This window comes from Phaenicophaeus curvirostris, chromosome 5, assembly GCF_032191515.1.
Source record: "Phaenicophaeus curvirostris isolate KB17595 chromosome 5, BPBGC_Pcur_1.0, whole genome shotgun sequence".
NCBI lineage: Eukaryota > Metazoa > Chordata > Aves > Cuculiformes > Cuculidae > Phaenicophaeus > Phaenicophaeus curvirostris.
The window spans coordinates 33,191,374-33,204,347 of NC_091396.1; the positions used below are offsets into that span (position 1 = coordinate 33,191,374).

The 12,974-nt window shown below is 43.6% G+C and overlaps 1 protein-coding gene across 5 annotated transcripts in view; it reads right to left on the bottom strand.

The window, feature by feature from the left end:
- Positions 1-6,205: 6,205 nt before the first annotated feature.
- The window catches only part of RAD51B (RAD51 paralog B), a 447,787-nt gene continuing 441,018 nt past the window's right edge, over positions 6,206-12,974 (bottom strand). For all 5 annotated transcript variants that reach the window (XM_069858280.1, XM_069858279.1, XM_069858278.1 and 2 more), the window contains one exon: positions 6,206-7,050. In XM_069858280.1, the coding sequence (XP_069714381.1) occupies positions 6,899-7,050 (152 nt within the window). In that variant the 3' untranslated portion in view covers positions 6,206-6,898. The remainder of the gene's footprint in view (positions 7,051-12,974) is intronic.

The following is a 12,974-nucleotide window of genomic DNA, read 5'->3' on the forward strand; positions in this document are numbered from 1 at the left end:
GTTAAACGCCATATATACTGAAGAGTTAGACAAGTCACTTTTCAGTAGTTTCACTTGAGCATGGAGACTGAGACTAGAACTCAGATTTTGTGATTTCAGAGGCTTACAATCAAGAATTACTGCAATAAAATATAAAGCAACAATCAGACTGCCACCCAGTCAAGCAGGACAGGTTTATACTTTTGAATGCAAGAGAAAAGCAGAGAATATTGTAAATTCTTTCAATTTTTTTCATTTGTTTGTTTTTGAAAGTTATGTTGGTCATGATGGAGCTTAAACCAGAACAATATAAACAGATGGTAATGTAAGACTTTGCCATGGTCTTTTCACTTAAACCCAGAAAAATGCATGTACAGTTTGGAGTTCCTTACCGGCCTATCCCCTCCCTCCAAAAAAAGAGCCAAAACTTAAACCAAATGCTCAGTTTGATTATCCAATTGTTTGGCTCTAAGGTGCAGCTGGCACGTCTTTCTGTGGGCCATGTGAAACTCAGCCGAAAGCCAGGCCCTAACAGCCAGACACAATTCCCATGCTTCCCAAAGCGGAGCTGCAGGACATAAATCAGACACTGCCACATGCGTGAACTCCTGTGTGGAAGCATCAGATGGAGAACAACAACTCTTTCTGCAGGAAATACCTGCACTCCTTAAGGTTACACTGACAGCAAGGAAACAACTCTCACTGCCTATATATCAGAAACAGCTTTTGAACATTTCTGGTTTTCACCTTTTTTTTTTTAATAAAAAATCACTTCTATTTGATATTCTCCAAAAGCCTGTGTTTTCTCTGATGTCTCAGGTAAGGAGGGATGTGAAAGAAAATATTTTGCCAACTTTACAGGTTGTGTGAAATATTAAATACCTGCACCATTGTTTAGAATCTGGTAATGGAAGGCTTTAGGGGAAGACTGTATTTTTATCATTTTTTTTTTATTCCCTAAGTTACAAACATATTGTCAATGTCCAGTGAAGGCTAAAATGATACTGTATCATAGGTCTGTACCCTGCAAACAGGCTTTAAGAAGCGATCTCCATACCCTGCTGAAGCAATTAACCATTAGCACGGCAGCTGGGCTACAGAAAGTGGGGTGACAGCAACATGTGTTCGGTTGGAAAGCAGCAGTTCTTTTTTTCCTTCAGTTCTAGAGGGCAGCCTTGTCAGACATTCACCTGGCTCCACAACTTGCACTATATTTATGGCCTAGAAGAGAGCTCAAAGACTCTGGAAATGCTGGAGCTAAATAGCTACCTTCTTAGCACCCTGCCCAGTGCAAAGCTTCTCTGGCACCTCATTAGGAAAACACTGCAAGGGATTCAGGGAGCAGGGACTGGGGTCAGGAGAAAGCATTAAACCTTTGCACGTAACTTTTCATGTGACCGGGCTGGCGGTCCAGTGACTGTGGGCTCCATTGGCAGGCAGTGGCTTGCGGAGACCTGGGAATTATTATATGGGATTGGGAGAGAATGCCAGCAATGCACACGGGGCTCGGGGGGAGAGGATGAAAGGCAAACGCCACTCAATGAATGAATTCAGAAATATGCATGCAATTTGTGAATGACTTTTTTCCCCTTCACTGAACCTGCACATGAGTTTCTACAGCCACCAGCGAAAGCCTCATGACACTGTCACACGGTTGAGAAGGTCTGTGCCGAACCCCTTGGCTCTTCCAGCCCACCCTCTACTCCCCAGCATCTGCCACTGCACGGGCACAGGTCACACAGCTGTTCTGGATGAACAGTGCCTGAAGGTTCTTGCCAAGGCACCAGAGAACCTCCTGAACCAAGCCGCCCTTGGGAGTTCTTCTGGGAGCAGCAACTGGTGGTGGCAACACTGTGGGTCTGCGGACACCCAGGGCTGAGTGAGGTGAGGGGGGAAGGTTAAGACAACCTGGACAAGCCAGCGCCAGAGCAGCCCGTCGGCTGGGGGCCAAAGCTCGGGCAGTGCCACCTCCATCATTAACATCGTGGTTGGGGCCTCACCTGCCTGGTGGGCAGCTTCCTAAGGTGGCTGCTGCAGTCGGAGAGGGTGCGTGGGCATGTGCTTCGAAAGTGCAAATAGGAGGAGTAACTTGCTGCCTTCCCACACTGTGTAATTGTGGAAAGACGGGAGCAGAGCATTTGCCATCTAGAAACTGTGTCCCTGCAGCTCCTCACTTGGCATGGTAGAACCAACTTTTATTATCCTTCGGGGCTATGGCTGCAAACAAAAGATGCTTTTATTTCACTTTGGCGGCAGCTCAGGTTGTGTGTGCTCTGGCTGCTTCCTTAATTACAGTGGTTGTTGACAACTTCTGAGAGAGACCCTCTCTTTGAGCAGTCCTCCCATTCCCCAACTTTTTTTTTGCAGTCTGAACACATGACAAACCAGAACGTCATTCTGTAAAAATAAGCTCACTGTAATGCAGTGATTCCCGCACTACAGTTGTGCTGTGTTCCTCTCTTGTGTCCTCTCAGTTTGTGCCGCTGCTGTTAATTTCCTCTTTCTGGCTATAAGAACATTTTATTTATTAGTGCTGGATTTCCTGTTGCCTGCAGCTGCCTGTACTTTACCCTCTCCAGCTCAGTTTGCTGTTCGAGTCAGCCTGTAGGTTTGTTATCCCACTGACTGAGAGGTACTCTCAGCAAGTTTGGTCAGTGGTTGTATTAAGCAACACCTGACAGAGCGGGGCTTGCATGGCATACAAAAACGCCAAAGAAAACAAAAGCTGATATGGGGAGCCCTCACAGGCATAGGAAGAGACCCTTTTTAATGACCTGCTGATGCAGAGGTTGTGCTTTCTCAGATGGCAGGAACTCCTTGGTTTGCTTGCACACACCACAAGGAGGAAACCAGCTCTTTGAACTGTACATGGTCTGATGGACAAGGACTTAGAAGTTAGCAACTATTTATATTTGAGATTGTGGGGCACACCATGGTTGAAACATCGTGCAGACTTTCCACACGTGAGATTCATGAACAACTTCCTTGACCTTTTGTGAACATTTAGCATTGTCGTAGTAAATGCAAAGGTTGCTTATATGGAAAGTGAGATCATAAAGGGAAATGTTTTGCTGCTTTGAACACGAGTTCTCTGCTGGAAAGAAGAAGGCATGAGTTCTTAATGCTCTGTGCATTATTGGCAAGGCCAGTTGGAAAAGCTCACTCATCTGCACTGGAGAGAAGCAGTTCATGTAATTCTTTATTGTCTGATAGGTACTATTTCAAGTGGCAGAGAAGGAGGTTGAAGCAGCAGAGGGTAATATTCCCTCTCTTGTGTTTTACGTGTTTTAAAGGGGTCGCACTAATTTTATCATCTTTTCCCTCTGTTTGATAGGGATTTGGGGCCTGAAAACTGAGCAATGAAAGTTAAGGGTGAAGCAAAGCCCAGGGCATGGAGGCAGCAGTGGCACGTCTTACTGCGATGGGGCCGCAGCCCTGTCAGGATGTGATCCTTTCCACTGCTGTTCTCAGTGGGCAGTTGCTGGCAGAGAAGCACTGCAGGTGCAGCACCATTAGACACTTTTTCCTTTGTGTCAGATGTTTGAGAGCTGCCCAGGAACATTAAATAGGGAAGAATCTTCTGACATCTTCCAGGTAAGACAGAAACAGGGGATCCTGAGCACTTCAATTATGAAAGATCCCAGTGTGTTACCTGCAAGCCAGCATTTTAACCCCGGTGCCCTGGCCAAATTCCAGCTCTGCAAATTACATCCTGCCTATGTGAAAATTCCCCTGCATTTGTACGCCACTTTCTTCCTTGCTTGTTTTCAGCAGCTGTGTGGTGTTGCCAGGCACAGTGAAGTGCTTGCCATGTTCCACCTCAGGCCTGGCTGCCTTTCAGCAGGGAATGAAATGAGCACTGTGCACAGCATTTGCAGCCAGCCTGGATATTCTGCAGGGAAGGGAGCTTCAGAAGAAGTGGTACCCAAGGACCAGCACTGGAGCCTTGTCACAGAAGGTAACAGCATGCAGAGGCCAAAGGCACCAGTGCAGGGGCAAAGGAGAGACAGGAGGCGGCTTCTGCACTGTGACCTGATTTTTATCCCAGTGTCTCTCATCTACAAGGGCTGGAATAGCTGGTACACACTGATCTGGTTTTGGGGCCTCACTGATTTAAGTTCTGTTTGCACAGTGGGAAAGGTCTCAGTCTTGCCTACGCCAGCCACTGTCAATACATTTCCACTTTTTGCATATCTCATTATTGATCAGTATGGACAAAGGAAGCTAAGGGAAAAGAAATAATCCAAAAACTTTAAATCTATTTATTTGTTTCCTCTTCTTGACTTCACGATTCATGTGCACATTGCTTTTTGCTCAGCCCTGTTGGGAACAAGTCTCTTCAACTGCCCATTAATCCCCCTGGCAAAAACCCGACTCACACCACTGGAGCTGATGGATTATCCCTCTCATCTGAAGAGGGGAAAGAGATTACTGCAGCTGTAGTTAGAGGACTCTGATAATAAGAAGCAGTAAGAAATGCAGGTCACATAGAGAAAGATAATGAAATCACATATATTCAGTATAGGAGTAACTTATTGGCTCCTTGTCCTATCTTGTCAGTCAAGTTCTCTCTTTGATTATAGCATTTTTACTACAGTCCTGCCTGAATATTATATGGAAGCAAATACAAAAATGTTTGAGGTTGCTCGGGATAGTACACCAGCTTCAATGGCAGCAGTGGAATCAGAACATGCCCAAGGTGTACAGAGTAGTGACTTGCTCTGCTTCCTCCCCACCCCCTCTCCTCCCCTGGAACTTTTCTTCATGTTAATCCTACAGGACAGCGGCTCTGAGTAGTCTCTCTGTTCCAAGGGGAAAAAACAAGGTTATCTCAAGGTGTGATGCCAGCATGTTTTCAGTCTATCCCAGAAAGGGAAGTACAGCACGCCTTGGAAAGGGAGGGAATGTGTGTTGTCTGTGTTGTGAAGTGGAAAGCTGGCATTCAAAGACCTTAGTCCTCTTGCCATGCTGCCCATGTGACTTCATGCAAGGCACAACTTTTTTAGTCTCATTAGCCCTGTCTTTAAACTGTATTTAGTACTTGCTTCACAGGACTGAGAAGAAGAGGATTAAGCTTTGATTCATTAATGTTTGTAAAACGCTTTAGAACTTGAATGGAAATTTCTCAGGTAGTGCAGAGAGCATTAAAAAGCTTGTCTCCCTCTCAAACTGCATATGGTCTGGTAATACGAGAGAAATGAGTGAAACAGTGCTTGCATTTTGGTGTTTATAATAATAAAAAAACCCACCCTCCAGCTTCCCCTCTGTATCCTTCCATGTTTTGTAAAAATAGAGGCAGCAATGAGAAATTTTAGTCTAGAGTGCAGTTGCTCCCTGGAGACTTGAATAAATCTCAGTGGAATTTTCCCTGCCTTCAGCCTTTTGTGCTTCTGAAAGGTCCTGGAACCAGCCATGTGACCGTAAGAGCAAAAAACACTTCTGTGTCTGAGTGCTTTACCAAATATTTACAAGATACCCTGGTAAAATGGCTGCAAGCAAGTTCAGCAGGGCTTGACTGAAGGGCCAGTAATGCAGCACTGTCAAGAAGAAAAACCTAATCCTCAGTTAAAACAAAATTAAAATTAAATTTTATAATTGCTTAATTTCAAAGCACAAAACTGGCAACACTGATGCTGAATTGCTCTTCCCCAAGGTGAAACGTATTAGCTTTTAGAAGTAGCTTATTGAAATGGAGTAGCTTCCTTGTTGTGATGGAAACTTCCTTGCTGAAGTTGAGAGCCCAGAGCTTTGTGAGCAGGCACGCAAGTAGATAGCTGCAGAGTAGCCTTATCCATGCCACCCCCTTTGGTGACTGGGAGTGACACAACATCAGCTTCCACATCCTATCAGCTCCTCAATCTCTTGCAGTGCTACAGTAAGGGAGTGCAGTACTTCTTAACAGAGTTCATGTGCTCCCTAGGAATTCTCTCACCACTCAAAAACTGTCTAGCAAACAGCTGATGGCAACCAGCTGGCCTCACTACCACAGGTGGCCCCACTGCGGCTGATTTCCTTGCTGCCCCTTGGGCAGTACCTCCTGTATTTCTGTACAGGCTACTCTGCTTTTCAAGAGATTGCTCAGAGAGGCCTTCCTGGATACTGCAGAGGACAAAACCAGCCCCTTGGGCCAATGGCAACTGCATCAAAAGTCAGCACTGTCTGAACTCATGGCTTTCCCTTAGGGATGTGAGGCTTGAGAGCTGGGGGCAACCTGATCCTGATCACAATCAAGCCAGTGATGTTTTCAGCGGCCTTGAGCAAGTCATACATTCCCTAAGTTTGTCAGGTGAGTAAATAGTTCTGTGGTTTGCAGTCACATTGTGAATATTTTAGAAGTGCTTTGAAGACCGAGGAAGCTAAGCAGCTGTAATACTTGCCGATCTTCCCACCTTTGGGATTGCTACCTGTTCTTCCATTCTGAACTGTCAGAGCCCAGCTATTAGCAACTCTGTTATATCATTGCTGATGATTTTCAACTGAGCTACAGGAATAAGAGCTCACTGAACTATTGCTTCTTAATCAAGCTAATGAGTGGGTTTATAATTTATCTGAAAAAGCAGAAGCAACCATTTGACTCTGTTATGGTCTGTGGACACCAAGTGTGTCTGACTGTCAGTTCCTCCAGACTGGTGAGGTGATGGGGTGAATTAGAAAGGCATGTACGGTCTATGCTTCTTCAGTAGCATGTGTATTGTTCAGAAGTTTTATTATTATGTCACTCAAATTAACTTGAACAAAATACAGGATATTCATAAGTTCACAATTAAGTATGGTCCCACATACAACAAACAGCACCTGGTTTTAAAGTCAGTCTTTAGAGAGACAAAAGAAGAATAGTGAAGCTATCTGCTTCACTGAATTTTAGAAAACCAGAGTCGTCATTCATTCTTTTCTTAATGGAGGCTTCATTTGTCCTTTTCTATAGATTGGATGTATTGCTCAGAGTGCCATCATTAGTGCTGGGTAAAGCTGCATCAAATAAAGTGTCTTTCAAAGCAGTGTTCCTCACCCGTATGTTCTGTAGGGCAGGATTGGTTCCTTCCAAGGTTAAATTTGCTTGATCCTTTCCATCTGAAACACACAGTAAAGACAGACATCTCAAGGTCAGTGTGTCAGAACAAGATCCCAAAGTTACCATTTCCTCCAGCAAACGACAACTTCAAAATCTGTTCAATTCACAAAACGAATCAAGGTAATTAGTTCAGTGCAAACTAATTTCACAGACTTGCTGAAAATGGATTGATTTATATGTAATGATCCTCTTTCTGCTGCCTGGCTAGCTGTCATTCTCGTTATCAGTGTCCAGACTTTCATTCTCATTTTGGCTGGCAAAGTTTCTGAAGCTACTCTTGTGCCCTGGAGCCAGACTTCAGAGCAGTCCAGCCCTCTCTACCATCCTTTGGCAGTGCTCCCCGAACATGACTGTCTACTTGCTGAGGACCTTTGCATTACATTATTTTTCCAGTAAAACTGTTTTTTTTGGTAGACACTGCCTGTGCACAGAGAATGGTATGTGTAAGAGGACTGACACTCTCTACTACAGTTTATTTTCTACAGTTCAAATACATTTCCTAGAGTTAAATAGAGCACAGCTTATATCAATATATTACACCTATTAGCAAATTGGCTTAGATTCAGAGAAAATATTACAGCTCCATCCTATATGCTTTCCTAATGCCTAGGTTGAGAGCAAAGCCTGCTTCCTAACCAGTACAAGCTGGTCCTCTTCTCTTAGTCTCATGTTAGTGCCAGGCTGTGAAGTGCTTTGAGATGAAGTTTACTATGTAAATACAGGATATTATATTACTGTGATCAGACACCTTATGTAGAAAATGGATGGTTGTTTGTGAGCAGAGATATATAAAAAAAGAAAGCCTTCATGATCAGCCTGCAAGCTCATGAAAAGAACAGAAACTGAAGAAACACACACAGTTACCAGGACCAAAATATCCAAGGTACTAACAAATCATCAGTCAGATCATGTCAAGTCCTTGTGTTTGCTGCTGCTAATTGTGTTACATGGTGTGAGGCCTATTCAACACATACTTCAGTTTCTACAGCCTGTCCATTGAGACAAGCTCCACCGTAGCACAGCAAGACCTCAGCTGCCTGAAGGACGCTGTAGAACAGCCAGTTCATACCTGGGCCTATTCCTATTGTTCTGTATCAAAGCTTTGAAGAAAGCCAATAACACTGAAAGGAGGAGGATGACAGACAAGGTATTCCACTGCAACCGGACCATGACATTATCAATATTATCAGAGGTGATAGTGTAGAAGAAATACGAGGCTTACACAGGTTGTCAACTGAAGCTGTGTCTCAGTTTTTCTCCTCCTTTCTAGCACTGTTAACTATATGAAAAGCAACTACATTAGAAGGGTTTCTCATATAGTTGTCCTGGTATAACTATACTGACAAGGATGATAACCCTAATGCAGGTAGAACAAACCCCAGGGAATATGCTATACTGACAAAAGCACCTCTAATACTATTTAAAACAGTTTTGGTATTTACTGCAAGGCATCTACTGCATTATTTAAAATTATATCCCTACCCACCTATACTTAATTTTAATGCAGAGCTGGCTTGACAACCCAGAAAATGTACAGAAAATCCTTCTGTGAATTTACCGGTAGAGGCTAAAGAATGAGTGCAGATGTCTATACTCGGTCTAGCTTTGGGAGAGGGCTGGCAGGAACACACCTGAGAACTTGTTTCAGTAGAAAGCTAGGGAAGGCAGTAGGTGAGCAAGCTCCTTCCAAAGAAACAGGTCATAGTGAGCCTTTAGGAACTTTGTATTCTTATCCTATTACAACAAACAAACAAACAACCCCCACAAAAGCCCATTGTCTCAGCAAGGGAACAGAAAATATTGTCTGTCTTCAAGAATAATTCAGGCATTCCATAGTTATGACGTACTAGGCTTATGAACACTGTCATTTTTCGTGCATCAAAGATAATGTAAAAGATTTTCGTAGGTCATATTAACCAATTACATTTACAACCCAGTAAATACGCATTTTCAATACGCTATCTCTTTTCTGCTCACTTGTATGTTTCTGTTAAACCGTGACATTTAAACAAATCACAGGAATTCTTGAAGTCTGTTTAACACCACTGCTTTTTGAACAACATCACTCAGGAATTCCAGGCCTAATGAGTCTCAGATTTTGTAAAGCAGCTGGCTATAGGTTTCAGCTAAAGGATCCTACAGCATTTTTCTGGTTTTGAGTAAGGCCTATTTTCCACCAAAAAGAGTTTGCATAAGAAGCTTAGTTGCAAGTTTAGCTGAAGAATGATGCCACCCATCCATAATCACAAATTATAAATCTTAACATAGATTATTAGCACTGTTTTTCTAGAATAACTGCTAGTTACTAATAGGTATTGAACAGATCAGGGCAGCCTGATCTAGTGGGATGTCTCCCTGCCTCTCACGGGGGATGGGTGGTGGTGGTGGTGGTGTTGAAACTGGATGATCTTTAAGGTCCCTTCCAACCCAAACTATTCTATGATTTTATTTCCCATTGATTTTTTGTGGAATAGCATTACCCAGTTGTATCTCTACCTGAAGTAGGTTGATGTTACATAAAACTGCTTAGATTTCTATACAGGCTTTTTTTTTATTTTCTCTGAGTGAAACTGGTGGAACCGGCCTAAATGATTACAGGCAAACCCGTGTAACCCTTTCATGGGACTAGAAGCCATTGCAAAGCTATTTGTAGTGCATGCATGCAAATCAACTTCAGTTTGAGATAGTCTGGGAGACCTTTGAGGGGGATTTCCCTGCTTTATGTAATCTATTGTTGCTTCTTAGCTTCCTCTATCCACATGGCCAGGAGGCATGGCACCACTGGTTATTTCTCAAACTTAACCTGAAAGTAAAGACAATGTGCCCAGTGACCTGCAGCAGTCTTGCAGCTTTTGGTAAATCCTCAGATGAAGGCTCAATGATATCTGGAATAAAGAAAGCCTGAAGGAGCAGTGGGGGAAATAACCAAGATGGTAGGGGCTTTGCTTACTGGCATACTTCGGAAGTGGTCAGCAGCCAGGAAGATCTGTGTGCTATCCCTCAGATATAACTTGGACCTACACAGAGCTCTGATTTTACATTTCTTGGTCCATATAGAGCGCTACACTTTCCACATGACAGTTGATGTCAGTTCAGTGTCTGATCAGTGTGGGGCAGTTACAAGGTCCTGGCAGATCAGACTGTGATCACACAGCTGTGGCTGCCTTTCCCAGCCATTCCCATGGGAAGATGAGGAGCAAAACTTGTCTTACCATGTACTCAGGCAGAACTACTCCCAGTAAAGATATTCGCTGAAATGACAGGCTGGACAGGCATAACTTTAAGGCAAGCAGGAGAAGCACTCCGCTGTGGCCCATGGAGAGCTCCGTGCTGCTAAAGCCAGAGTGCTTCTGATACTTGGGTGAGCCTGTTCAGTGCTAGGCTGTGTATTGCTCTACCCAGTGCACCGCACTGTTCACATTGCGGTGTTATTGTTCCAAACTGGAAGATTTATAATTCAGCAACTCTCCAGATTCTGAGAAACATGAGTACCAAAATCTGCCTGTAAGGGAAATACAACAGGTGAAGTAAGCACGGTGGCACTGAGGAGGAAGGAAATCTCCCTGCAGTACGCTGATAAGAATGTGCTTGATATATACGGTGTTCAATCGGGACAATCTGCAACCGGGAAAACAGAGGCTAGCTGAAGGAAATTCAGCTCAGAGGCCCTAGGGACCGAATCAGTCTGTTAAAAACTCTTTGTTGTTTTTTTTAAATCACTACTTAATTAGGATGCTTAACCAACACATTGGAAACACAGCAACTGTTAAATATTCAACAAGCTGACCTTTCAGTTACAGTATGACAATTCTGAAAAAGTTCATGGAAAGCTTGTCCTTCCCTAGGTTATCCAACAAAGCCACAGGGAACTGGACTGGGAAGGAGAAGGGTAAAAAAAAAAAAAAGTAGGACACTATTGTGGAGACCTGGTTAAATACCCCAGTCTTGCCATGGGCTCATTAAATGATCAAATTGTTTCCTGCCCTGTGTTTCAGTTTTTCCCATCTGTAAAAAGAGTACAACGATGTTGACCTTCCTTGTAAATCACTGAGATGAACAGCTAGAAAAGGAGTGATGTATTATTAATTATTTATTATTATTTCTGAGGAAGAAAGAGCAAAGAGAAGAAGCCATCAATCTTTCATAGTTTTCTTGATACTCATAAGAAATAAAAAGCGCCACGTAACTTGAATTTCACACAACAGAAACTTTTGGTGAGCCACCTTGAAGAAGAGAAAGTGAAAAGTGCACAGACACTAAGGAAAATGCTCCAGGTACTGAAACAAGTTAGGTTGCAGAGCAGGCTCCATCACGAAGGGGTGAACCCACCCCATTGTTTAAGACATTGTTTTAAGACATTTGAAACTGAATTCCTCAAACTGCTGGTGTATATAATACAAGAAATTGTTTTGCACTGCCTTGAAAGGTAGCTGGGACAACCTGCAAGAACTACACTGACCATTCCTACACTCTGAAGAGGATTCTTGCCACTCTGACTACAAGGAGCAAAGGACTCTCTTTGTATCAATGTAGTATCTGAAGAACATCTTCCAGGGAGTAACTACATTGTGGTTTTGCAGGAACAACCCTTAACAGATCTTTCATGTTCCTGCTTCTCAGATCTGCACTTTGCATGCCCAAGAGCACAAAAGAAGCCCCCAACTCTCCATTTGGGAATTACAGTGCGCATCCTACAGATGATTTCCTGTTTTAGTCTAACGAAAAACCGGGTGGCTCGATTTTTACAAGCAGTGGTTTGCAGAAGAAATGCCATGATTTTAATGGGAACCAAATGAGTGATTATTACGTAAACAGCATTGTGAGACACAGAACTAATGTCGAAATGTTAAATGCTCTGGATGAAGCTCACCAAAATGGGAACTGGCAGCAGTGTGCTGGAACATTGGGGTTTCTCTAATATTGCAAACATTTCCCACTGCTGCTAACGCTGGTTCAGCTCCTCCGGAGGTAGCTTTGGAGGGAGTCTGACTGCTTCTGTTGTTACTGGCACTTAAAATCTTAAGAGCTTCTCTGAAATCCAAATTCAGAGCTTTGGGCCAATTTTATTGACACAACTTGGTTTACTGGTTGGAGCAGGTAGAGAAAGAAGTTCTTTAAAAAGCAGCTTAGAATTAGAGTTTTAATACCACCATTTCCTTTGGGTTTCATACCTGCTAGTATAAGAAAAAAGAGGCAAATTGATTCAGATAGCATATGTGTACTAGTGACCATGTCTTCCTTTGTTCACCTGGGCTCTGTACAGTCTTCTCTCACAGGCTGTCTGCCTTCAATACCATTATCTTCATGGTAATGAGCAATCACAGGGCCCAAACCCATCAATTATTGGTATTTCTTTCCTCAAGGTGGGCAAGGATAATGGAAGGGAGCTGAAGTGATGGCCACGGAGTGTTCCCAATCCCTTTCAGCCCTTCTGGAAGGAGCGCCGGGGCCCGGAGTGGCAGGGCTGTGCACCCCAGCCAGCGTTGCTTGCTGCTTCTGCACAGGAGGGCTGGCACTGCCTGCACACTGCCCAACCCCTGGCCAGAGATGCAGCAATTTCCTCAGGAATGAATCACGAACAAAAACCAAACAGGAGCTATTTAAGAAGTTTTCTCCTCCCCCTCAACAACTGTCCTGTCTAATATCATATTCCTGACAGTTTATTCTTCAAGAATTTAGTCATCTAAGGTTTCAGTGACTCATGGGATGAGCCTTCTACCCATTTCCTGGAAAGAGACCTGCATGGTCCTCTACACTTCCCGGCCGTTTTCCCCGAGGGGCTCATTCTTGCTACGTTTTCATATAGTTCAGCTTTCCTCCATTTTTGGGGTGGAGGAGGGAGGCAAAAATATCTCAAGTGGATCCAAATTTGCAGTGTAACGGGAAAGCAGCGTTGTGAAAGAAACATCTGGAAAACAGACGG